The sequence below is a fragment of the Tauraco erythrolophus genome, chromosome 8, assembly GCF_009769465.1.
Source record: "Tauraco erythrolophus isolate bTauEry1 chromosome 8, bTauEry1.pri, whole genome shotgun sequence".
Taxonomy (NCBI): domain Eukaryota; kingdom Metazoa; phylum Chordata; class Aves; order Musophagiformes; family Musophagidae; genus Tauraco; species Tauraco erythrolophus.
Genome location: NC_141472.1, coordinates 434,049 through 457,645, shown reverse-complemented (window position 1 = coordinate 457,645; position 23,597 = coordinate 434,049). Strand labels below are relative to the sequence as shown.

At 41.2% G+C, this 23,597-nt stretch overlaps 1 protein-coding gene across 1 annotated transcript in view; it reads left to right on the top strand.

Moving 5' to 3' along the window:
* The window catches only part of ZNF804A (zinc finger protein 804A), a 152,042-nt gene that overhangs the window by 107,343 nt on the left and 21,102 nt on the right, over positions 1 to 23,597 (top strand). Inside the window, exon 2 of the mRNA XM_086615969.1 lies at positions 10,468 to 10,611. Within this exon, the coding sequence (XP_086472095.1) occupies positions 10,468 to 10,611 (144 nt within the window). The remainder of the gene's footprint in view (positions 1 to 10,467; positions 10,612 to 23,597) is intronic.

The following is a 23,597-nucleotide window of genomic DNA, read 5'->3' as shown; positions in this document are numbered from 1 at the left end:
TATTGCAGATGCTCTAGCTTTTTAACAAAAATGATGTAGCAGGCTCAGAAATGTTAATTTTGCGTAGGTTTCACCAATGATTCCTGCTGGAAAAGCCTATTGTGCATCCAGCAGTTTCCGTGGTGCATTTGTCTGCTGTTTGCTTCTTCAAGGCAGCTGGAGTTCTTTTCAACTAAAAAGAGAAAACTTTTGACTGGACAGGGATGGCTTAGGGGTAAGAAGGAATTGAATAATCCAAGAATATGAAGCCTTTGAAAACAAATCAGCACTTGTATGCAAGAAATCTGTTTCTTTTACTGGATGCCTCGAGCTCACCACTAATGCTGGCATCTCCTTAATTTACGTTTCTCTCTAGCGTGCTGTGCCATTGTTTCTCCCTTCTAATCTTTTTTTCTTGTTGTACCAGAGGATCCGTGAGCCTCAAGGTCACGCTGCTTCTTTAACTGGGGAGCAATTCACAACCCTATAGCAGCCTCTTCCTGAAGACTAAGTAAAGGTCTTCGGATCTGTGGTTTTATGAAAATCTAAAAGTGCACATTTATCAGGCAGAGCATGCAACATTAGGAGGCTTCTGGTTTAGTTTTGATTGTTGCACTGATTTCTTTCAGACCGTATCCTTTTGCTTTTGGCTTTGATTCCCCCTGTAATAGAGTTGGTTGGTCTTGGCCAGCTCTCTCACTTGTTGCACATCTTATGCAACCCCCTTGTTGTTTGTTCTGGCGTGGTGGTGGTGGAGCCGAACACCACTTAACTGGATATGTGATCTGATTCAGGTCTTAATTAAACATTTTTATTTTTTTTCCCCCTGAAGAAGTGTTTTTAACCTAAATCAGCTTACTGGTCTAAATAAATGCATGGTCCTGCAAACAAAGTGCACTGGCATCGAGGGACCATAACTAGGCATGGAGGAGAGGCCTTTGCTATTCAGGAGGAGGTACCAATAAGGTCCCACTACAACTTCTGGAGACTCTAAAACTGTCTTCTATATTCTGTTCAGAGTCCCTAAAGCAATGGGATCCTATAGCACTGCTCAAATAGAAATAGTCGGGAAGATACGTGGAATACTTTTTATGCTGGAGTTTCAGACTGGGCCTGATGGTTTTTGCAACGTCCCTTGTATTAACTGAAGTCAAGACAAGTGTTATTAGCGTTGCTCATGTAGGGTTTGTGGTTTAGCATCTCCTCTGATAGCGGCTCCGAGCACTGCAGCGTGTGACAGATTGGCAGAAGTCGTCCTTCGAACTTCAGTCGGATCTTGGTCTCTGGCCTGGTGCTGAGCTTTTGTGAGTGTATGTTGGAAATGGATTTAAGAACCCGTGTCCTCACCCGACAGCGTGACAACATGTCATTCTCTGCATTTTTGCTCAACTTCAGGGATTTTTTGACAGTTTGCTATGCAGAAAACAGGACAGAAAATGGAATAGCGTGACCAAGGATCGGTCTGAATGTACTGTTTTTGCTAGCGCGTGGGTTTAAGCATGATACTTTTGAGGAAGCGTTGACTATTTCATGGATGCGGCTCATTTTCCCTGCATCTCTTCAAACACAGTTAGTGGTTATGGGGAATGCTGGGCAAATGCTTCACCTTGGTGCGTCCCTCTCGCAGCGAAAGCTGTCACTCACACAGCACTGCCAGCAGCAGAGCAAGCCAGGGCACGGCCGCCGTCCTGATGCTGTTTTGAGAGTCTCCTTGGAAAGGTCAGTGGTGGTAGTGGCCACTCAATTTTTACCTTTTTTTTTTAAAGTATTTTCCATCAGCTCATGTACAGACACTGGACACAAGACGTTGGAGTTTGGCGATCCTTGTTACAGTACGGCAGAACACTTGCCGGGGTAGGCAGACAGCCAATAAAAAGGTTTTTCCTGCCTTTTCTGTATCTGATGCTCTTAACTTCAGAAGCGTTTGCCCAACAGTCTGTCTTGACACGTGGCTGTGCCACAGTCCTTTGTTTTCTCCCTATTTTCCAAGGCAAGCGTGAAAAGCAGCAGATCAGCCGAAATCTTTCCTTCTCCCCTTTGGCCAGGAGGTGGAGTTAAAATCAGGCTTTTATGCAGTTGTGAACCTTAACTGGTGTTTTTATTTAAACTTCTGCCATCTTTCCAGTTTATTGGAATCATTGAGCATCAACTGTCCAGCTTTATGGCCTGAAGTCTTCAAAACTAAAGTATTATCATTCACATAAAGTAGCTCTTCTCCTGAGTTGCACCTATCCAAATAACTTTTTTGTTGTCAGATGAAGTCTTTTTCTGCCTGTAGTAACACTGAGGATGAATTTTAGGAAAATAAATATTTCCTGCATCATATTGCATTGTAATGCAACTCTTAACCTTGTGCATATTCATAATCAGACAACTGAAGGAGATGAGGAGAGTAATTCCTAGTGGGTTTGGGGGTTTGTTGTTGTAGTGGTGGATTTTTTTAACTAAAATTAAAAGTGAATTGGTCCAGCCCTACAGGATGTGTTCCATTTAATAACCAGATATCTGTGTAGGAGATACTTCTTTCCAGTGGGATAAGCTGATGCATACCATCAGCTATATATCAGAATAGACTATCCTGATTTGCAGCTGGAATTCTTTCCTATGTGCATCCAGGACTTGTTGGGCAGGCACACAAACCTGCCTAGGAGTGTGTTAGACCTGGCCAGTTCTAAGGTCTCTCTGGACAGCTGGATATCTAAGTGCTCATGGCACGTAACTTCAAAGCAGATAATGTAAGGCTAGTCATGATGGGTCCCTGAAGCTATCAAAAGATAGTAAATTTGCATGAAAAGGTTTAATGATCTGGAAAGCCATAGTAAAATGGCATCAGTAAAAGGGTCTGTAAAGAAAAATCACTGAGCCTGCTGTGGGGATTTCCAGGAGCACTTCCAGAGGCACCACGCGCAGTTCAGTAGCACTCTGCTCCTGACAAACGTTGGCTGTGAAAACGCAGGGGTCCTGTTGAATTTAAAATACGGTTGGAAACTTCCTCAGTAGGGCAAATTTAATGCGCACGTTTTTGAGACATTGATTTATATTTAAATAACAAAGTTTCAGATTTGTTTGAAAGTAGAACAGAATGCAATTTTAACCAGTCATGGAGAAGTTGTATTCTTGAGAGGAACAAAATGGGACGGAAACATCTTTATTTCGATTCAAAGATTATTGTATTCCCTTTTACTTTCCTTAAAACTGACTTCACCAACAAATTAAAGCTTGAAGAGCTTTGGAGCAACTTGAAAAATACAAATTAATAGCAGCAGGTCAATTGGCAGTCAGTTAACTTGAGGTGAAATAGATCAACAACTCGCCTTGCCCTGTCCTTTGCCCTTCCTTGGCTCCCGAAACACCTTCGCCACGGCGTGGTCAGTGCCCGCCTTGGCCTGAGGGCTGCTGGGAACGAACACTGATGTTTGTTCCCGTGCTCCATTTCGTTTTTCAGTCCGTCTCCCAAGACTGCAAGTTCTGCAGGGTTAAAAGACACTTCATTTAGTTTAGTGTAGGAAAACTGGATTTTCCCGAAGAGCCTAATTACTTGAGACACTTACCTGTCAGTGAGATTACGTTAAGTAGCTCTAAAACTCTTTAGATGCTGCGTGACCTTATTGCAGCCCTTCGGTACTTAGAGGGGGCCTGCAAGAAAGATGGGGACAGACTTCTTAGCAGGGCCTGTTGCAATAGGAAAAGAGGTCATGGTTCTAAACTAAAAGAATGTAGATTCAGACTAGATATAAGGAAGAAATTTTTTACAATGAGGGTGGTGAAACGCTGGCACAGGTTGCCTAGGGAGTTGGTAAATGCCCCATCCCTGGAAACATTCAAGGTCAGGCTGAACAGGGCTCTGAGCAACCTGATGGAGTCGAAGATGTCCCTGCTCATTGCAGGGGGTAGGACTACGTGACCTTTAAAGGTCCCTTCCAACCCAAACTATCTATGATTCTATGAATCTGTGCCTGCTGTAAGGAAATTAAGTGCCAAAAATCAACGCCAGGATGTTTTTAAATCCAACTTCTGCTCTAACTGAAGTGTGTGACTCGCCTGTTTAACGTAGAGGACTGAAGGACATGAATACCAGGCTCCCCTCTCCCTTGCTCATCATTAAACAGTGATGAACATTCAGCGAAGAAGATATTGTCTAGACCTCCTTTCTTTTCTACAACAAAGCCTTCTTCAGTTCCACCTCGCATGGACTTCAAAGATGAGTGGTAGAGGTGGGCAGATAAATTTTTCTGCGCGATAAGCAGACCCCTGCCTTCGCACAGGCGCTGTCGAAGAGTTCGTGCTTAGTACAGGTACCCAAGCAAAGCTGTGTGGCCAGCGCTCTCACCTTGTCTGTGCACGCTTGGCCTGGAAGTAGGTTTTAAAGCACTCGAATAAATAAAGAGTTCTACAGATCTATGCACAACAGTTACTTTTAATGGCGAAAAAAACCCATCAAGTGATTTTATGAGTCCCAGTTAAAAGTAATTATACAGTGTAAGTGCTTTAAGTAAGTTAATGAGATAGACAAATCTGATAACGAATTGCTGTCTCATCATAAGCTCCCTTTCAAGTGAATTCAATCTTAATGTTGTAGGGCACTGTTCTGCATTGCTTTGCTCTCCACCGAGTCCAGCTCTGTCCCTGTTCACATCCGCCTCACTCCGTTTCGTGCAGGGCTGTGGAATTCAGCTGTTGGCATTAGCAGATACACGCTTAACAAATTGGATGTGTAAAAAAAAAAAAAAAAGAGGCTGGCATTAGAAAGCAAATGGCACTAATTTGAATAAATTTCGCTTTTTCCTTCTAATTTCACTGTTATTTATCTTAATGTTAGGGTGTTTATCTAAATGTGAAATAATGTCTGTGTGTTTATTAGGAAGCCAAGAAACCAGCTTTATAATTATTTGCATGCCTTCCATAGCGTTTTCAAGTACGCACCTAGCAGAATACTGATGAGCTCTCTTGTATGTAAGTGTTTTGGTCGGAATTGGTTGTCTGCAGGTAATCTTGAAGAGAAAGTAGAGGTAGAGTGGGCTTTTTTCAGCTTCTGATGGTCCATTAACGTAGGGGTCTTCGGGATACCACTTATTGCTTGGGCCCGTCCTCGTTCAGTGCAGCGAAGCAGTGGAACAGTGGAGTCATTGCTGGTGGAAGCTCCTTTGCCTGAAAGGAGAAGGTCAGAAGAGAGCAAGAAATCAAGGAAATTGTATCTGATGTTCATGGCCTTGCAAGTTTTAGGTCGCTATCACATCTCACAGCTGGTGACAAAGTTTCAGGTAAAGTAATAAAAAAGATCTGACAATATTCTTGGTATTTATTTTCCCAGCCAGTCTCCTTGTTAACTTGATGTGAAACCAAACCTCACTATACGCTGCTTGGAAAGGAATTTGTTAAAATCAATGAGTAATTTGATCAATGCATCTAATTGCCCTTTGCTTTGGTCTTACTGCCTCGATGAGGACAAGAACCTTATAAATAATTAGATTTGATATTAAACTGCATTGATATTTTCAAATTATTCTATTTTGTATTTATTCCTTCAGGTGCATCAGTGGATGATGTACAGACTGTTTACACTAGAAAAAAAGTGATATGTGAAGATAATAAAAATAATTATATCTACCACGTAATACCATGATTGATAGCAGAGGATATGTTAGTAAATTGTATGTTTTATTTAATGAAATCTGCTTCTTTATAACACTTAGTAAATATACCAGAAATTAAGGAATCCATTGTTAATTATGTCCCGCGGGTGTTGCAGGTTGTTGACTGTAGAGAAGTGTGCTCTTAAGCTATAGCTGATTTTTCCCTTCATTTATTTTTCTTTTTTTGGTAACAGTATATTTTTAGGCAAATTCTTTCATATAAATAGGGCTAATATATAGATTAGTTTTGCCAAATCGAGAGTATTAGCTTGATTTTTTTTTGACAATGTTCAAAATACGATTTTGCTCCCTCCCCCCCCCCCCCCCAGTTGTTCGGTCAGAAAAAAAAGCTTTAAATATTTTTTGTGGAACAAGGTTACACTGGAACATCTGTCAGGTCTAATGTGGTCTAATCCAGAGGATCAGACCATAGCAGTCTAATCCTCTCTGGGATGACTCTACCAGTAAATTATCCTGAAGAAGGGGTTTATTTCTGTAATACGTTTTACTTTGCAGTGACTGCAGGCCTGACCCTTTTAAGTCTACAGTAAATGCAGTATAACTTACTGCAATAAAAGGAGCTCACATTTATTGTAAAGTAAGAATATTCACACTGGCAGTCACCATGGAGTAGATGATGTGTTAGAATTTCACACTCTTCCTTTTTCTTTTCCCAGCTGACCTTTCTGCAGACAGTAGAAGTATGAGCCTGAAGTGCACTCCATAAAAATACCCACTAGATTGAGGCATCTGTTCCACTCCCCAAAGTTCTCCAAGTATAGCGTTTAGTGTTTCTGTAGCTTTCCTTCTTTTTCTCTGGTATAATGGGAGCAGAAAGTCCAGTCTAGGTAGTGACAGGTAGCACCCGTGTGGATGAAGCCCACTCTCAATCTGGTTTATCAAACGTTTGCAGTAGCATTTACCCAGGCTTAAGGCTTTGGAGGATGGAGAAGGTAAATTTTGAGAAATAAAGCCAGCTGATAGATGTGATCACTTATTAGACATCTTTCATATAAATTATGAAAAATAGCTACAGTGAATTACAGCTGTGGGCTTTCAGAAAATAAGCCTTTCAGGAAAAATGTAATGAAACTAAGTGGCGCTCAGTTCTGAGTTTCCTCACTAAGCTGAATCATAATTCAAAGTTCTTTTAAAACTTCCAGGATGGTTTGCAAATCTGGATGAAATTGAGACTAAGCTTGATCATATTTTAAGTGGGTTTTTTGGCTGCTACTTTACTCCAGGAATACTCCTCTCCAGTAAGTTTCCAGGTCATTTCTATCTGCAGTCCATTGCCCAGTTCTGTCAAGGTCCAGGGAGTGTAGATTTTGTAGTGCCAGTTTTTGAGCAGTTATCCCTTATCAGAATCAATAGCGCTGGTGAAGGCCTCCTCTTCCAAGGTGCAGTACCCCGTGCAAAATCAATGGAAATAGCCCAGCAGGCAGAGAACCAGCAGCCTCTATTCTCCTGTTTCCGTTCCCCGTTCATCCTTGAGATCAGACTTTCCTCAGCTCCCAGTGCCGACCAGCAACGGCAACTTCTCCTCAATCCTGACACGGCCCCGGGGATCCCACAGCCACAGGGAATCTCCTGAACACCCTCCATTAAGGATTTTATTAAGGGGTTTTTGTGCATATACGTGCAATACAATAAGCTGAAGTCTTGGAAAGGACTAACAGAGAAAGGTGTTTGGAGAGGTGACTCAATATCTTTTCCCACCAGATTGAAATAAAATATTTAAGTCTCATGTGGTAGTCTTGGGAGCTAACATGAAGAAACGACCCTTTTTTTAATGTTTCATGATTGTTTGAAGGGCAGTACAATGCAAAATTCTGTAAAAATAAACACTTCTGCTACGATGGCTTTAGAAATTTTTGCTGCAAATATATTCCTGGAGGAGATAGATACTTCACTGCCCACAGTTATTAGTTAATGCTGTTGCCCAGGCTTGGATCCCAAAGCCAGTATCTCAGCCGTGAGGTTTGTTGATGACCATTGCTGCCACTGAAGAAACGGGAGGTCTGAAGTCAGGTGAAGTTTAGTGGTTGGATAGAAATATCTCCTGCCAGCAAAATACTATACAGCAGCAAAGGGTGTAGGTGATAAAGGAGTTCCATGAAAATGTTGGGCTAGTGCTCTGTTTTGATTTTTAATGTGTTGAGGCTTACTACAAAAAGGAATAGGGTAGAAAATAGAGAACATCAATGTCGTACTGTATGGCATCATGGTATATTGCGTTATCACGAAAAGAACAAGCAGAGGTGATGAGTGGCCTTGATGTTACGAACGCTTGGATAAACTAGAACTGCATCATTCAGCGAGCGGTACCTGAGCAGCAGTGTCAATGGGTGTGTATAGAATCATGAATGACTTGGAGGGAATGAAAAATGGGCGTTTGTGACCTTTTCCAATATGCAACAACTGAAACTAGCAGAGCAGAGCTGCAAAGCGAAGGGTCCGTAGTTAAGAGTCACTGTCCTTAGCTGTACAGAGCAAGATCTTACACAGGTTCAAAAGGTTGACCTGATCCAATACAGCCGTTCCTGTCTTCCTAAGGTCACATACTTTGGGTTCTTGTCATTTAAAAGTCCTGTTTTTCCCCTCCCTGTGCACGATCAATCTCCCTTATTACATTCCATCTACTTTTTTGCGCCTAATTTAGATGATGTGATGACATTCTTTACTTGCCTCTGAAACTGTGATGTAATATTGTGATGTAAAATTAACCCTACCCCCAAAAGAACCCTAGCTGAAGGAAGTTAGTGGTAGAAACCTGTAGATCATGATGAGATTTTATTACCTTGCAGTAAAGGTGTTAATGGAGTTCCAGCGTCTCTGCTCTATTAGGATGCATTGGGCATCCAATGGAATTGTGTTCAGGTTAGATTCTGCTACTTAATGTATATTGTTTCAAAAATGGTGCTTTATGTCAAGAGGAACACCAGTGAGGCTATGTAACTTTCATCAAGGTACTATCCTGTGTTAATAAGCCTTGGAAAGTTTCGCCTGAGGGTGAATTAATAACATGGTGTGAAATCTTTCTATAAAGAAAAATTATTATTCGATTCACTGTTCGTGTCTTGGAAGCCATCACGTTCGCTGTCATCCTTCACAGATGTCATATATAATATTTCAGAGTTCTGATTATTCCCTCAAATCCAGAATTTTCTTTTTTTGTGTTTTAAAAAAAGCAAAATTAGGTGGCATCCCTTTGTAGACAATGAAAATTGCTTTTAAAGTGTTTTAGGGGAGTGTATCTTCTTAGGTTCTCAACGTGCTGTCTCCACTGCTTTCCTAAACATAAGCATCATGGTGATAATTTAAGTGGTTCAAAACCTGTAGTTTCTTACCAGTGGGTACCAAAAATGAAGTGCAGAGTTTCCAGGATAGTTTTCCATACAGCATAAATGTATTTCAAAGTGTAAAATACTGCTCTTTCTTGAAATAAAATGCTCACTCACTTCGGTTTTAAACGAAACAGATTTTATGAAACATCATTTTAGAAATGTGTTAGAGACGTGTGAATTCCTCATGTGTCAGCCAGTATTCACCGCTTTGTAGTGCCTTCTGCAATTCTTTTAATGGACAGAATTTTGATGAAGGAGTACTTGAGTTTGGGTGTGATCAGCAGTGTTTGCTAGCAGTCCAATCATGCTGAATTATATTTCAAGTAGTATTTAAATAAGTACTTTGTGGATGTAATTCTAATTGTATGACTATTACTCCTCTCTTTTTTTAATGAACATCATTGCTATGAAAATACTCTATTCTGATAAAAATGAATTTGCCATTTCAAACTCCCAAAATATACTGGAAGTCTGTAAGTCCTAAGCTGTGAAATCTGCTAGCAAACAGGGACTTTTTTACCCAAATTAACTCAGGTTTGGGTGTTCTAACTGTGAGATGATCTTTTATCTTGATCTGACCAAACGAGGAAGAAGACAGAAACAAGGAGAATTTAGGGTTAGTTCCAAAGAGCGCACAGTGATTGAATTTGGTGAAACAAATCAAAGAGGTGTATTTTCTTAATCAATATTTGCCGCATTTGGGATTTCGGGGTGTGATTCTATCCCAGACAGACCTGTCAAAAGCTGGAGTTGTTGCACTGAAGCTGTACATGTTCAGTGTTTAACCGGTATGAAGCTAATTTGAGATGACAGACCATTGCCATGCTCTTTCAGAACAGGCCGTGTTATTATCAATGTCTTTGGGAAATTAATAAATCTTAGTTGTATATAATTTACTCATAAATGGTAAGCAAGGTTGTTTGTAATGCTTTTGCTAATTTATGGTAAATGGAGACACATGTCTGTCCTCCTATCATTGGGTGACAAATAGCAAAGCTGTGGTAGATACTCATTGCATCTCAGCTGTGAAAGTGTTTTCATGTGCACATGTGTACAAGAAGGACCCAGTAGAGTTTCTTTAATTTTATTTTTTTTTTAGGAAGTATACTTTCTTATAACAGCCTGCTAACTAAATTATTGCCGTTTGTATCTTCCTGCTTATTCTGTATGTTACCTAGATCTTTAGGGCAGCGAGTCTTGGGTCAAAATTAACTCGAAAATAGCCTTCAGCATGATCAATACTTGTATCTGGGCAGAACCTGGGCGATCCTTCTAGCCTCTGACAGAGCCCCTAAGGGGAGCTGCCAGCCATATAGCAAAGTGAAGTGTGCAGATCTTCAGCCTCTCAGCAGCTACAGTAAATATGTGCAGTGCAACACAGCAAATACGTGCAGGCTTTTAGTTACGGAGGTGTGTAAATGTTGACAAATATGATTAACTGCAGAGCACAAAATCCATTCGCAGCATCAAAGGCAAAACTAAAATTACTTTTTCCCACCCTCCTCCAGGATTATGCTGAAAAGAAAAACACGATAGCAAAAGCTCTGGAAGATCTTAAAGCCAACTTCTACTGTGAACTCTGTGACAAGCAGTACTATAAACACCAGGAGTTTGACAATCACATTAACTCTTATGATCATGCTCACAAACAGGTAAGAGGAATCTGCTCACTACTTCAACTTAGTTTTGGGTAGAATAATGAAATAAGATGTCCTGCAGACGAGCTTGGAAATCGGAGTTTTCAGTTGTGCCCGGATTTCAGACTTTGGGAAGCAAAGTGCACTGTTTTCTTAGAAACAAATCTTTACATGAGATTTCAAAGTCATAAATTCTGAGATGGAAAGAAAGGGAAATGTGAACAGTTGTGAAGAGGAACAGGGAATGATGAAAAATATGATGAAAAACCTAAATGTACGATTTCTTTGTTACCATTTTAAGTAAATACTGTGGTATACCTAAGAGATTACTGGGAAGTGTTTGTTGCAACCGATGTGCTTACAAAACTCGACATACTCTTTGGCAGACTTCCTTTTTGCACAGCTACAGTTCTGAAATGGGCTATAATTTTACTTAAATGCACTGAATATGCAAAACCCATGGTAATGAACATTTACTGGCTCAGCTTACAGTAACCTATGCGTGAGCTTTAAAACATTCGTATTTACTTTTTTTGCCATCACATTTTATCACCGCATCTCCAAGATGTGTGTCCTGCTTTGGTAACATAAAAGCAGTGCTTCCACGTAACGGGCAAGGCAGTACATCCCAGTGCCACGTCCTGGTCTCTGGAGGGGCCAGGACTGTGTAATTCAGAGGAAAATACAATTCATCTTGACTCCACTGAAGAGATACGGAATGATAAAGTAAAGGTATGTAATAACCGTACCGGAAATGTCTACTTAGTTCACTTAGCTGTTAATTATTCTGTATCTTTTTTTTTTTTAATCTGATGAAATCAGATGATTGTGGATCTGGATCGATTGCTTTTCGTTCTAATTGAATCTCCTCTTGTCCTGTAGTTCTGCTCAGGGTGAAGGTGGATGAATTGCTATACGTGTTTTATACCTGTATTATGGAAGCCAATGATTTGCTTTTCTTTCCTTCAGCACTTCTCCCTGAAACACTTCCTTCTCTCTCTCACTGATGTTTTTATTTAGTGCATAATTTACGCTGTCAGCTTTACGTTTTGTGAGTGTTAGATTTAGTTTTGAGAACTATAAAGATGTGGACCGCAGCAGCAATAGCAATCTATGAGAAACTGGAGGGAAAGATATATTAGGTAAGAAATTTGTGGGTAACGTCATGGCATCCTATAGATATTTATTATGAGTTGTGGATATTTTCAGTTAAAATACAGCTGTAACTAGTTCTTCAGATGATATGTTATACAGCAGCACCTCATTGATGGAAGGCTGGAAAAAAGAAGCAACGGGCAGTCTTCTCCACTTGAACTCTCTTAGGACTTTTTTTTAAGTACTCTGAAGCACCTTTAAATGATGAGAACTTGAAGTCTGCAATGTTTGTTCCTCTATTCAGTATTGATGAAAAACTCATTTTGAAACTGAGGTCAGGTGTGAGACTGAACCCGGAACTTGTTGCAAGTGGTTCATGTAGCTATTCTTGTTTTCAGTAGTTCACATAGCTGTTCTTGTTTCCTGATGGCTTTAGACAGGAGTTGCTGGGTGCTGCACCAGCGCCTGGCAGAGCACAGCAGATCCTCCTTCTCCATTTTTGTGTAGGGGACCTGTGTCGGTGTTTGCATGTGGCTTTGTGGATGTTCGCCGAAACACAGAAAGCCATCCTCCTCCTCCTCCTCCTCTCTGAGACATCCACAACTGTAATTTCCATAGGTAGAAAATGAGACAAGAGTTTATAGTTTCCCAGCAGAAAAAAATTGTATGGATGCTTGTTTGGACAAAGTGATAGTTTTCTGCAATATTACTGGTAAATAAGACTATTGATTCCTGAGATTAAAATGTTAAGTCAAGTTTAACTCTTCTGGAGCAATTTTTGTCGTCGTTTCCATTTGTGTTACAAAGATGAACCATTCCTCTTCCCGTATTTTGGGTGAAAAGGGGGGAAGGCAGCATATGCTGCAGTGCAGGCTCATGCAGATTTGCTGAATTTTCAAGGAACTTCATACGACATGCCTTTTTTGAGCAACTAAATGTAAATTTTAGATTACTAAATGTGCTAGAGCTGTTTTCAGGTGCTACTGTTGAATGCTCTGATTTTGTCTTGAAACTTTCTTCCTCAATGGCAGAGGTTCTCCAGCAGTTTGGTAAGAGGAACAGATGACCTGTCTTTGGATTTAGCTTCATATTTTTCTCTAACTTTCTCCTTTTGATCACAACTTCCTGCCTATAACGGACAGTTAAGGGGAAGCACTTACTAGGAAAGGTCTCCCATGATCCAAGAGTAGTTGTAAGCATGTGCAGCCAGTTCAGTTTTGGTGATCCCAGCACCTGACGATGGTTTCTACGTGATCAAATGGATAGAACCTCTACCTAAACCTGAATTTGTCCCAGCTCTTCTGAAAAGCTGTATTTAGTCCTAATTGAGCACTCTGTTACCACACCTTCTCAGCCATGGCCTGGTTTATCAGAGAAAATGTTCCTAACAGCTCTGTACCTGAATGTTGTTGTAGAAGATTTTCTTTTTCACTTTCCATTGATTCAGAGGTTGCTAGCACAGAAAACTTACAGGATAAAACCACAAGATTTCATAATTAGGTGGGCTTTATCCTCCATTGGATGAAGGGCCCTGTAGTGTCAGAGGTTGGTTGCATTTTGATTTATCGTGTCTTACAGCCTCCGAATACCGGCTTTGAGATAGTATGAGGTCCTTCTGATGGTCCAGGAAGAGGATAGGGATAGGGCAAAACTAATTTTATTTCCTAGGACCTGTAAGGAGTTCAGACTGGTGTCTCAGGGTCTCCTCTTGCCTCTATTAGTGCTTTCTTGTTTTAGCTTTGACAATATAGTTTGGAGAGCAATATCTGTAGCCTTTATGAAATACTCCTGGAAAAGCAACTGGCAAGCAGTCAGTGGTAATGAAGAAAAATGAACTCTCTTGTTTGCTTAGAAAGCCTAGACAAAAAAAGGAAAAAAACCCAACATATAGTACAGATGTCTTTAAAAACAAAACTGTTCTGGGCTCAATACAGAGAGAAATGTAACTAAGGCAGAACCACTGTTATTTAATATAGTAATGAGAGAATTGCTGTTCGAGGATGATGGTCTAAAATGACGGAATGAAGCTTTTGAGAGCTGTGCTAGGACTTCAAAATCCTCTGTATGATTTTGTGCAGCGTTTCTTAAGTATTTGGAAGTGCAGGAGGAGCTCTGAAGTGCTGTATTCATACGGGGTGAAAAAATCCTACCTGTGTTCCTTGAAACGCTGTGGTTCTGGTAAATGTGGCTGAGCATTAAGTCTAAGGCTCTGAATGGCCTTCGTCTCGTAGCCACTCGGAGTCAGTGAGTAGTTTTGTCTTGATGAAGAAGGCTGGATCACACAGCTAGGTCCCCTACAGCAGTCATTCCTCAAGAGAATTCAGTTGCTACAAGAGCAAAGTGGTTTTATTTTTGTATTTGAAAGTCTTCCTCTCCATCCCAGAACTTCTGATTAATCAACAGTATCATGGCAGCGCACCCAGGCTTGGTGCCGTTTCCTCTCCCAGGAGTGCTCTTCCAAATACCAAACAACAACAACAAAAAGCCGTGATGAAAAAGAAAATTAATAGCCTTAATGTATTTGCATCTAGAGATGCAAATACGATCAATTAAGTAAATTATAAGTAGGAAGTTTTCCCCACAGAATCAGAGGTCATTTCTCAACTGGATGGAAATGATCTCCCTGCTCTAAAAATGTATTTAAAATTGTATGGAGGTGCTAAGACACGAATTATGCACGAAGACTAAATTAGTAGTTGTCTTCTTTCCCTGTTCCAGACACAGATTTCTCCTGTCTACGTTTTTCTCCTCTCTCAGCATGTTTTTCTGTGTGTGTTTGTCAAGAGACTGGCGTCAAATAGGTTACAGAATATCAATCTGTAGTCAATCAGAAGTTCAAAATTTTATCATCTTTATGTGAATAAATATTGTTTATTATAAAAATTGTGTTTGAATAAATATTTCATGGAATATTTGGTGAAGAAGAAGAAATGCGTAAGTGGAAGGGTGTGGTTAGGCATAACAATAGCAATAAAATCATAATTGTACTAAAGGTGTGCCTCCTCCGAGGTGGGAAGCATATGAGGTGTCAAGTTAGAGCAGTACTGCACGTTTGGGATGCCGGGATTCTCGGCAAAGATAATTGGATGTTATTGGTTGTTTGACTCGGCAATTTAAAAACAAAGCAGTAAATCCTTGCAGTCATCATCACAGCTTTTAAAAAGGTCTCCTTGTAGACTTATTGCCTCTTAAAAAAAAAAAAAAAAAAAGATAAAAATCCCATCTCCTTGCTGCTGCACATTTTCTCTCCTGCCAGTCACTGTTGGCAAAATGTCCTTGTTTCATTGGTAAAGACTTGAAAAAGTTTGAAGGTGCAGCACTTCTTTAAACAGCTTTTTGGGACAAAGTCTGTGATCCTCAGGGTGTATTTTCTATCTGTCAAGAATGGCTGTGCAATTCAGAGAGCCCTCTTCAGCCCTGGGGAAATCTCCGGGCTGGTCAGCTAGGAAATCCCAGAAAAAACCCGTTTGAAGGAATGACATTGTTCTGGGACTGTACTTCTGGTACCTGAGGAAGGCTGGGAAGATGTGAGGTAGCCAGCAGGAGCCAGACTTGATCATGACACACCTCACTGCTGTTTATTCTCAGTAGCTTCAAAACAATGGAAATACACGACGGAAATGGGAATTTTCCCCAACCTGTCAGTGTCTTTCTGGTTCCCTTCAATGCACAACGAATTGAGAAGAGTGAGGGGGAAAAAAACCCCACCATCACAGTGTTCTTTGGGAAAGACAGAATGCGAGTCTGCGGAGGGTGCACTGCAGCGTGTCCGCTGGTCACGCGGAGGCGAGTTCGGGGCACTGCAGTGGATCTGCTCCCAGAGCATCTGCAGCCTCTGGCCCAGCCAAAGAGTTTGTGTCTTTTTGAAAGGAAAAGCGACATGGACTCAGAGAATTGCGAAGTGAAAGAAATTCACTGCTTACCAGGAGCCAACAGTATGTTATGATGTATTTTTTCAGGGCCTCTTTTTGCAGGTTGGGTTCCCCTGCAGCTGTGAGGCAGCACATTGTATAAAATCTTGGAAACGTAGAAATGATGATTCCCAAAACAGTGCCTTCTAGAGCAGTATGTCGACAAAGAGCTTGATTCTAGTGCAGAACCAAATCTGGAGAGCTTCAGAAATGTTCTGAAGATTTGCTTAAATAGCTAAAGAACCAAGATGCATAGTAGGTCATGGTTTTGGAGATGTCTACCAGTAAAGGGTTTCATAAAATAAGAATATTAAAATCTCTGTTTCTCAGATTTTAACTGTAGCCCTTCCTGTGGATAAGCTGGAGTTGTTAACTTGATAGAGTAACGATGGAGGGATCACAAGGAGCAATGCAGAGCGAGACAGCACTATCCTGTTTTTGGATAGGAGACTGCTGAGAGTGCCACTTCTGGGGTCACTCCTGCCACTCCTGGGTGGGTGGTTTGGGGTAGGTTTTGGTGCAGACAGAGTGAGGTGCAGGGAGATAGGCAGCGGGAGCAGGAAGGCTTCAGAAAAAGGGGAAATACAGTCCCATTGGATTAGGGCACAGAGCCGCTTGGGAAGTGTTTGCTGGTCTGTTACTCGTGTCCTGCTTTGGGAGGTTGCAGATGAGAGTCTTTATTCTGCTGTACAGAATGTATTTTAAAGTTAAGCCATTAAGTTTTGTTACTTAGGAATATTTCCGTGTATTTAGGGAGAAACTTGCCACACTGTTTCCTGAATCCTATTTTCATTCTGGTTTTTATTTTACCCATAAAATTTAATCTCAGAAATTGACTTCTTGATTGGTATCAGTGTAACAGAGTAGTTAGGCACCCTTTAGCTCAAAACTTGTACTGACGGGTTAGATGAGAATATTCTCGAGTCAAATACTAATAGTGCAAAATCCAATTTTGTTGCCACCTAACATTCTGTTTCCTCATTACCAAAAAAGACATATCACTGTGTTTCTGCCTTACTAATTATAGCAGAAAAGATACTGCATAACGTTTTCTGGGTTTCGTTTGGGAAATTCCTTTCTGTAGTAATGTTTGATTAAGTAATTGACTTATTTTTTCTGAGAAAGTGATTTTAGAACAAACATAATTACAGTAGAGAGGTATATATACCCTGTCTGTCCCACTAACAGCCTGCAGACAGAACGTTAACGCTGTGCACCGACACTGCTGATCCCATGAGCAGCCTGTTCTTTAACACAGGAGGAGCTGTGACCCTTCCTGAGTTTAGAAACTTGGTATTTATCCTCAGTTCTTTATTTTTTTTCTCTTTTGAATTATTGGAGCCTTCTCCTGTCTGCCCTTTTCAATATCCAGATCAGTCTGATAACCTGGCAAATCACTGATGTTGTATTTCCACGCCAAAAAGTTATGAGCTTCATTCAACCACCCGTTGCTCATTTGTCGTTATTCTCCAGATCTAGATTGAGCAAGTTCCGTTGTGGGGACGACAGGAAAATACAGTGCCAAGGCAAAGAGGGAGGGAGGAATAATGGGCAAGAGGAAACAGCTTAGTCCATCCATCCTGCATGTTTATGTCACTGGCACGCATTTCTACTGTTGAGCTGTTCACTCTCTTATTTAAAACGGCGCTCCTAAATTTAAGTTCAGCTTTGCTTTTTAAATCAGTTTGTGAAACTTTCAACATGTAACTCAGCTGAACATGAGACTAGGTTTAAACTTTGCTTTACTCTATCAGCATTTATCAGGTTCCTGCTGTTTGGCCAACACTGTGGCGAAAGAAAATACTTTTTTTCTATTCAGCAGTAAGAAAAGAATAAGCACAATAATTAGGATTTGAAGATAAGAAATAACATAGTGTTTCAATACATGATTCCTGAAGCATCGTACATATCCTAACTCGTCTGTTGGCATACGGTGTTTCGATGGGGAGAAAAGAATAAAACTTGTGTTACACAAACTTGGAGCTCAGATGATAGTTTAACTGTCATGTGCTTTGTTGTATTAGGCCATAGATCAGTTAAGCAATTACCTGGAAGAGAAACACTCTTTTTCATTTTCATTCATTCCTTAAGAGAATCAATCTCCGAGAGTTAATTTAAGTGTTATTATGGCTGCAAAGTTCCAAGCAATCAACAGAATACCTTTTCTGTAATTTTCAGAAATTCCAAATGCAGTTCCATTGCTTTCCTGAAAGTAATCAAGTAGAATATAGATTAAGTGTAGTAATGAATAATATGAAAACAGTTTGTTGCTCCATGGTTTTGAGCTGTCAATGATCCTAGAGAAAAACAGTATTCACAATGAAGCTTTAAATTTTCTTAAATGAAGGAGAAACTAATATGTTGCTAGTAATATATTAAATTCTTACTTCTCAATGTGATCAATTTTTTGGGTGACATTAACACGATTTAATTTGCTAAAACAGTTAAGTGGTGCATGTGAGTGGTTAGTACTCCATGCCTGATGCTGTGAAAACCATCTTATTATTTCGTATTTGCTACCCAAAAAAAAAAAAGTTTCGGGATATATTTTTTGTTGTTGTTGTTTACCTCAGGAGCTCTGCTAGAACTGTACTTTATGCCCTACAGCTTGTGCATGCTGGTTAATGTGTGAGAGTTCATTCTTCACCGGGAAGGGCTGCACAACCTTTTCAGTACAAGCCATGGTAAATCTGAGGGTAATTATCGCAGTCTTTGCTGAGCCACGCGAAATCAATCCTTCATTCATTTCCAGAAAGAGCTCCTCCTTTTCCCATGGTGGTTCTGACCTGTTGGCGAAGCAGCGTTGCAGTCAGCGCTGCCGTTCGTCAAGAGGCGCGAGGAGGCAACAACCTGTATGAATGTGGTAGTTGGTTTCCCTCAAGTGATGGTTCCTCCTCCGCCTGCTTGCAGCGTGCGGTAGGACATCGAGACCTCTACAGACTCGGGGAGTATCGAAGGAAAAGTCTTACGCCCGGAGCAGACGACTGGCGCTGTAGTTTCTTTAGGCAGACTAGTGCTACTCTAGAAATTATGATTACTGTTGTTCCACATAATTTAATTGCAGTTCAGTAGCTGCTTGTACAGAAATGTCTTCAAATTTCTAAACCACTGTAGGGGCATTCAGCAAAATCTAAAATATGAACTGGGGTTTTTCTTCTTTTCAACGTGTAGTTGATGCAGTCTTGGAACAATTTGGCTGCAGAGCCTCTTCTGTGTTTGTGGTGGACTTTTTGGGTTTGGTTAGCTGGTTGTCTCGGGTTCGGTTTGGTTTTTAATTAGTGCTACAACTACAGCTGTCCAGTGAAGTCCTGAGTGATCCTTTACTTTTAGCTTTCCCCACCCTGACACTGCAAACGAAGGAGACAAGAAAGAGGAACGTGAGGGCTCCGCGAGGGCCAGATTTGGCGAGCAGGAATGTAGTCTGGTTTGAGCTCGGCTGGCAGACAGGTGGTAGCCCTCAGTTAAGAAAATTTCAAGGGCCAGTGGAAAGTAAAGCTAGAAGTGTGCCGCTTCCTTCAGTCCTATTGTATTTTGGATTCAGCTCAGCCTTTTCCTTCATCTCAAGGACACCATACACTGTTATTCCAGTGATACCTCCCAGCTTCTCACTGCGCTTTCACCTCTGCTGGTTCATGACAAACATCCTTATGACAAACCCGAATTGTTCCATAAAGGACATTTCAATCTCTTCCAGTGTCACTCTGTGGCAGAAGAATAGTGGTTTGACACCAAATGATTTAAAGTGTCAATGTCTTTTGATTGAATGACTTATTTTATTTTATTAAGACATTCAGTCTGCAGAAGACAATATAAATACAGTCTACATGACTGTGCCTCCCTCTTGCAGGCATCCTTCTCTTTCCTTGAATTACCTGTTCCAACAGCATGTTGCATCTTTTCTTAAATTAGAACAAGAGAGCCATGGTATACTGAAATATAAATAATATTAATTCAAGTTCATTCATGATTAATACTACTACTTATAAATGCCCAGCTTCTCTAATATGACTTACTGGTGTTGCCTTGATAGGCAGTCTTGATATACCTAATGATACCACGGGAGAACACAAAACGTTAACTGTGCGCCTGAAACTCACCTTTCCTTTTCTAGAACTGAAATTGAATAAAATAATAATAATAAAAAAAATATTAAATTAAAACCTTCACCTTCTTTAATATTGATTTTTATTTATTTATTTTTAACCACCTTTTTTGTATCTTTTTGTATAGCTATAAAGTGCTTGTATGTTCGCATCTGGTACAGGATCTCGCTGTGTTACGTGATGTATAGCTACAGAGAGAGAGATCTGCCTGCAGATTGCTTGTAACGAGAGCTGGAGACAAAGCCAGAGTCTCCCAGCAATAGCAGGGAAGAGAAGGGTTGCAGCAGTAGCAGTGGGTAGGGGTTGGGAAGGCAGCTGTACCGTGGCTCGGGGGGGCTGTCATGGGGGCACACTGGTTACAGTGAGCATCGAAAGAGCAGGGCACTTGCTTAAGGATACTTGAGGTTATCAGTAGTCTTTGTCTCCTGGACAAAAGGCGTGGTGTGAGATGCTGCTGTGACTAGGTATGATAAAAAATGGAAGGCTATATTGGTTTGAAAATGAACCCATAAATGGGACAAATTAGAAAAAAGTAGAATAAGTGAATGAAGCATTAAAATGATGCTTATGGAACTCGGTTGTTTTCACTCTCTTTTGCTAAGCAAGCAATTAGCTAACAGGAGCAGTTCTCTTTCTTCTGTTTTCTGAGACGGAGGATGCTGCCACCTCGCCTTCTGTCTCGTCTCTCTTTGCCATCCCACTTCTCTGCCCCAGCAGGAGACTCTCCTTCTATGCCATCTCAAGACTCATTTCTTGCTTAATGAATCTTTCTTTTTTCCTTTGTTTGGATGTGAATACAACACCTGCTATGATGTGAGTTACTTAATTTTCTTCCCGCATTCCTGCCCATAGTTACATGATTTGCATTTCAAGGAGTACCCCAATTAGTATACTTGCTTGGCACCAGCCTACTCTATAAGGTTGGTTAAAAGTTATGTATTGTAGAGTGAGAAATATATTAAAAATACCGTGTAAGATAAATTGTTACAGTCTACCTGTGAGCGTTATGTGCTCACTGATGAAGAACATGTTTGACTCGTAACCTGTCTCACATCTGCTTTGCCTACAGAGGCTGCAGCCTCTTTGTTGGGCACTTGGTGTTTGCTTTGCACAGTGGAAGCTCCGGTCTGAGTTACTCCTTAGCGACCAACGCTGCCAACGTCTGCAAATGGCCAGACCCAATCTAACTAGTGTCAACTCGGATCTCAAAGAGCAGAGAGAGGCAGGCGAAATCACTGGGTGATTAACAGCTGAAAAAAAAAAAATTCTCAATAGGGAATATTTGCAAAGAGGTTTTTGTGTTCAGATGCTTAGAAGTAGGTCAAGCCTGAAGCAGATGTCCATCCAGCCCATGCCAACATTCCTGCAAGGCATATGCTATACTCAAGCCTATTTTAGGATGTTTTTTCTTTCTTTTCTGAACTCAAAAAAAATAATCAGAGGGAGGAGTGGCTGTCCAAACAAAGCGCTCAGAACAGCTGAGCGATAGGGTTTGCAGCGGTGAGAGCTGGGCAGCCTTAAAATGGTAGGTGTTGCATAACCTCACTTATGATGATGATGATGAGGTGCGGGGTTATTGTACTTAAATAATGGAGGGTAACGTCATAAATGATAGCTGCTCTCTTCCAAATAACTGCAGGTAGCAGGTTTTCTTTCCAGGCACTGTTTGGGTGTCTTGCTTTGGCTCTGCACACCTGCCTGGCTGTGAGCAAAGGGAAGCTGCAATAGCTAATGACTCATCTCTCTGCCTTCAAGAAGGCAAAAATGATGGCATATCATTTTCTTTGAGCAATAGTGAGGAGAAGGAGATTGTGTATTAAGAAGTACTGGGTTTGGAAGGTTTTTATTCCCTTTAAAGGGCATTTAAGATAAAATTCAAGGTTTATGTCCCTGTTTGAGTACAGCTTCTCTACCTGCTCATCATCCTGTGGAGATCACCACTACAAAGGAGCTTCTGTACCTTCCTCTGTGGGTGTGCAGAGGGAGGCTGGACTCCTTTGCAAGTCCCTTGAGATATCTGGAGATGTTTGATCTGTAATTTATTCTTAAGTAGGCGACTGGGAATAACAGAGTTCAAGTGCCGAACATATCTTTTCTTGATCCACTGCAGGTGAAACCAGCCCAGTTCTTCATTGTTCTGATTTCTTGTTAGGTGAAAGGAGGGGAAAAAAAAAAAAAAAGGCAGAAGCATGTTTTGGATCTCGGTTAACTCTTGGGGTGAGCCCCACGCAAACAAGTTACTGTCTGTGTGAGGTCTGGATTAAACGGGGAGTGGGAGCAAGGGGAAGGAGGGCAGGCTGGGCGCGTGCGGGAGTCCGCTCGGCGCCCCGCGGCGATGGGTGCCCCGAAGAGGTGCCCCTCGCTCCTCGGGCAGGGACCGCGTGGAGCTGGAGGGTGGGAAGTGCTGCGGTGTGCCCTCGCTTCAAGCACTCGTTCCTGCGGGTGCGCTTTGGAAAATAAAAAATAAAATAAACCACACAGTGTTCATAATAAAAATCTCACATACCCGTCACTTCTGGGAGCGCAGATGATTTCTGCAAAGTGAACTGCCTGGTATGCTGCTAAGGAAAATATTTTCTCGTACGTTTGCAACCGCTGGCATTGACAATAAAATTGCTTGAAATATAAAATAACGGTGGTGTGTTGCCTACCGTGACAGAAACTGTGAAAGGTTTTGGCCTTTCGTATGCTTTAATGAGTGCTCTACAGAGGAAATGACACTTCCATTTATTAACTTGTAATTGTCCAAAATAAATCCTGCTTTTTTTCCCTCCCCGTAGATTGAAGCCTGGTGTATGTTAATTGTGCTGGCTCTTCTCCTGGCCTGACACCTTGACAGCTCTTGTCAGCTTTTAAAAGTTATTCCCTTTTGAGAACTGTACCTCTACTGGTTATTCTGCCATAATGGCCTTGCCACTCTTCTCTTCTGTGTTTTTTAATTGTGAAATCAAAGTTTATGCTTAGCGTTGTCCCCCAACAGGAATGTGTTCTCTAATGACTAGTGGTAGGGTCAGCACTCCCTGTTTTGGAAAAACAAAAAAAATCCAACATTTTGGTTTGCAAGCGTATGCCTGGGGCTCTTGCTTTGCGATGTCTCAGGTATTTGCTCTTCCTTAAAGAATTGAGGTTGTACAGTAAGCTGATTTATTAGCTATACCACCCAGTGCTCTCATCTCGTCAAATCTCACACTGTGCAGGACTAGAGCATCTCATAATTTCTAAAAAAAGACTGCTAATTAACATTTGTGTGCTACAGGACATGATGGTACTTCAACGGGTGGTACTTTTTCCTTTGAGTCTGTATAGAAGCAATATAATTATGTTGCTGGAGTTGCTGCCTTCGAGATATAAACCCAAGACCTTGACCACCACGATAATCGAAGTTCCCAGACTGCTTTCTTAGGAGTGGGGGTGGTAACTCCAGTTGGGCACTGGCCATAACCCAGGCAGGTAATTAGATTCTGTTACGTTCATCCCCCCTCCAGCTTCAGCTGAGGATAGTGGCTTCTCCTCTTCCCGTCCTCACCGTTAGGTGTAATTGCTGTGCACCGTCAGACAGCTGCCGCCATCTAAGTCAAGAGCAGTTGTGTTTCCTTGATGGACAACGTCGTACAGGTGTACTACTCAACCCCAGCACCTGGAAAAGAATAAAAAGTAATTGTTACACTGTAGAATTCGTTGCAATCAGACAGATAGAGTTTGGGCGAGGAAAAATACTACTCTCTGTATTTGGGTACTTGAGTTACCAGAAAACACTGGTTTCTGCATTTGGGTTACATGTCAGCAGATGAACGGTGCAGTTACGCCGGCACTAATCAAATCACGTTGAAGACAATGCAAGTTAAAGGGAGTGCTTTTGCTTCCCCTTGCTGAGAGTGCAGTAGCAGAATAT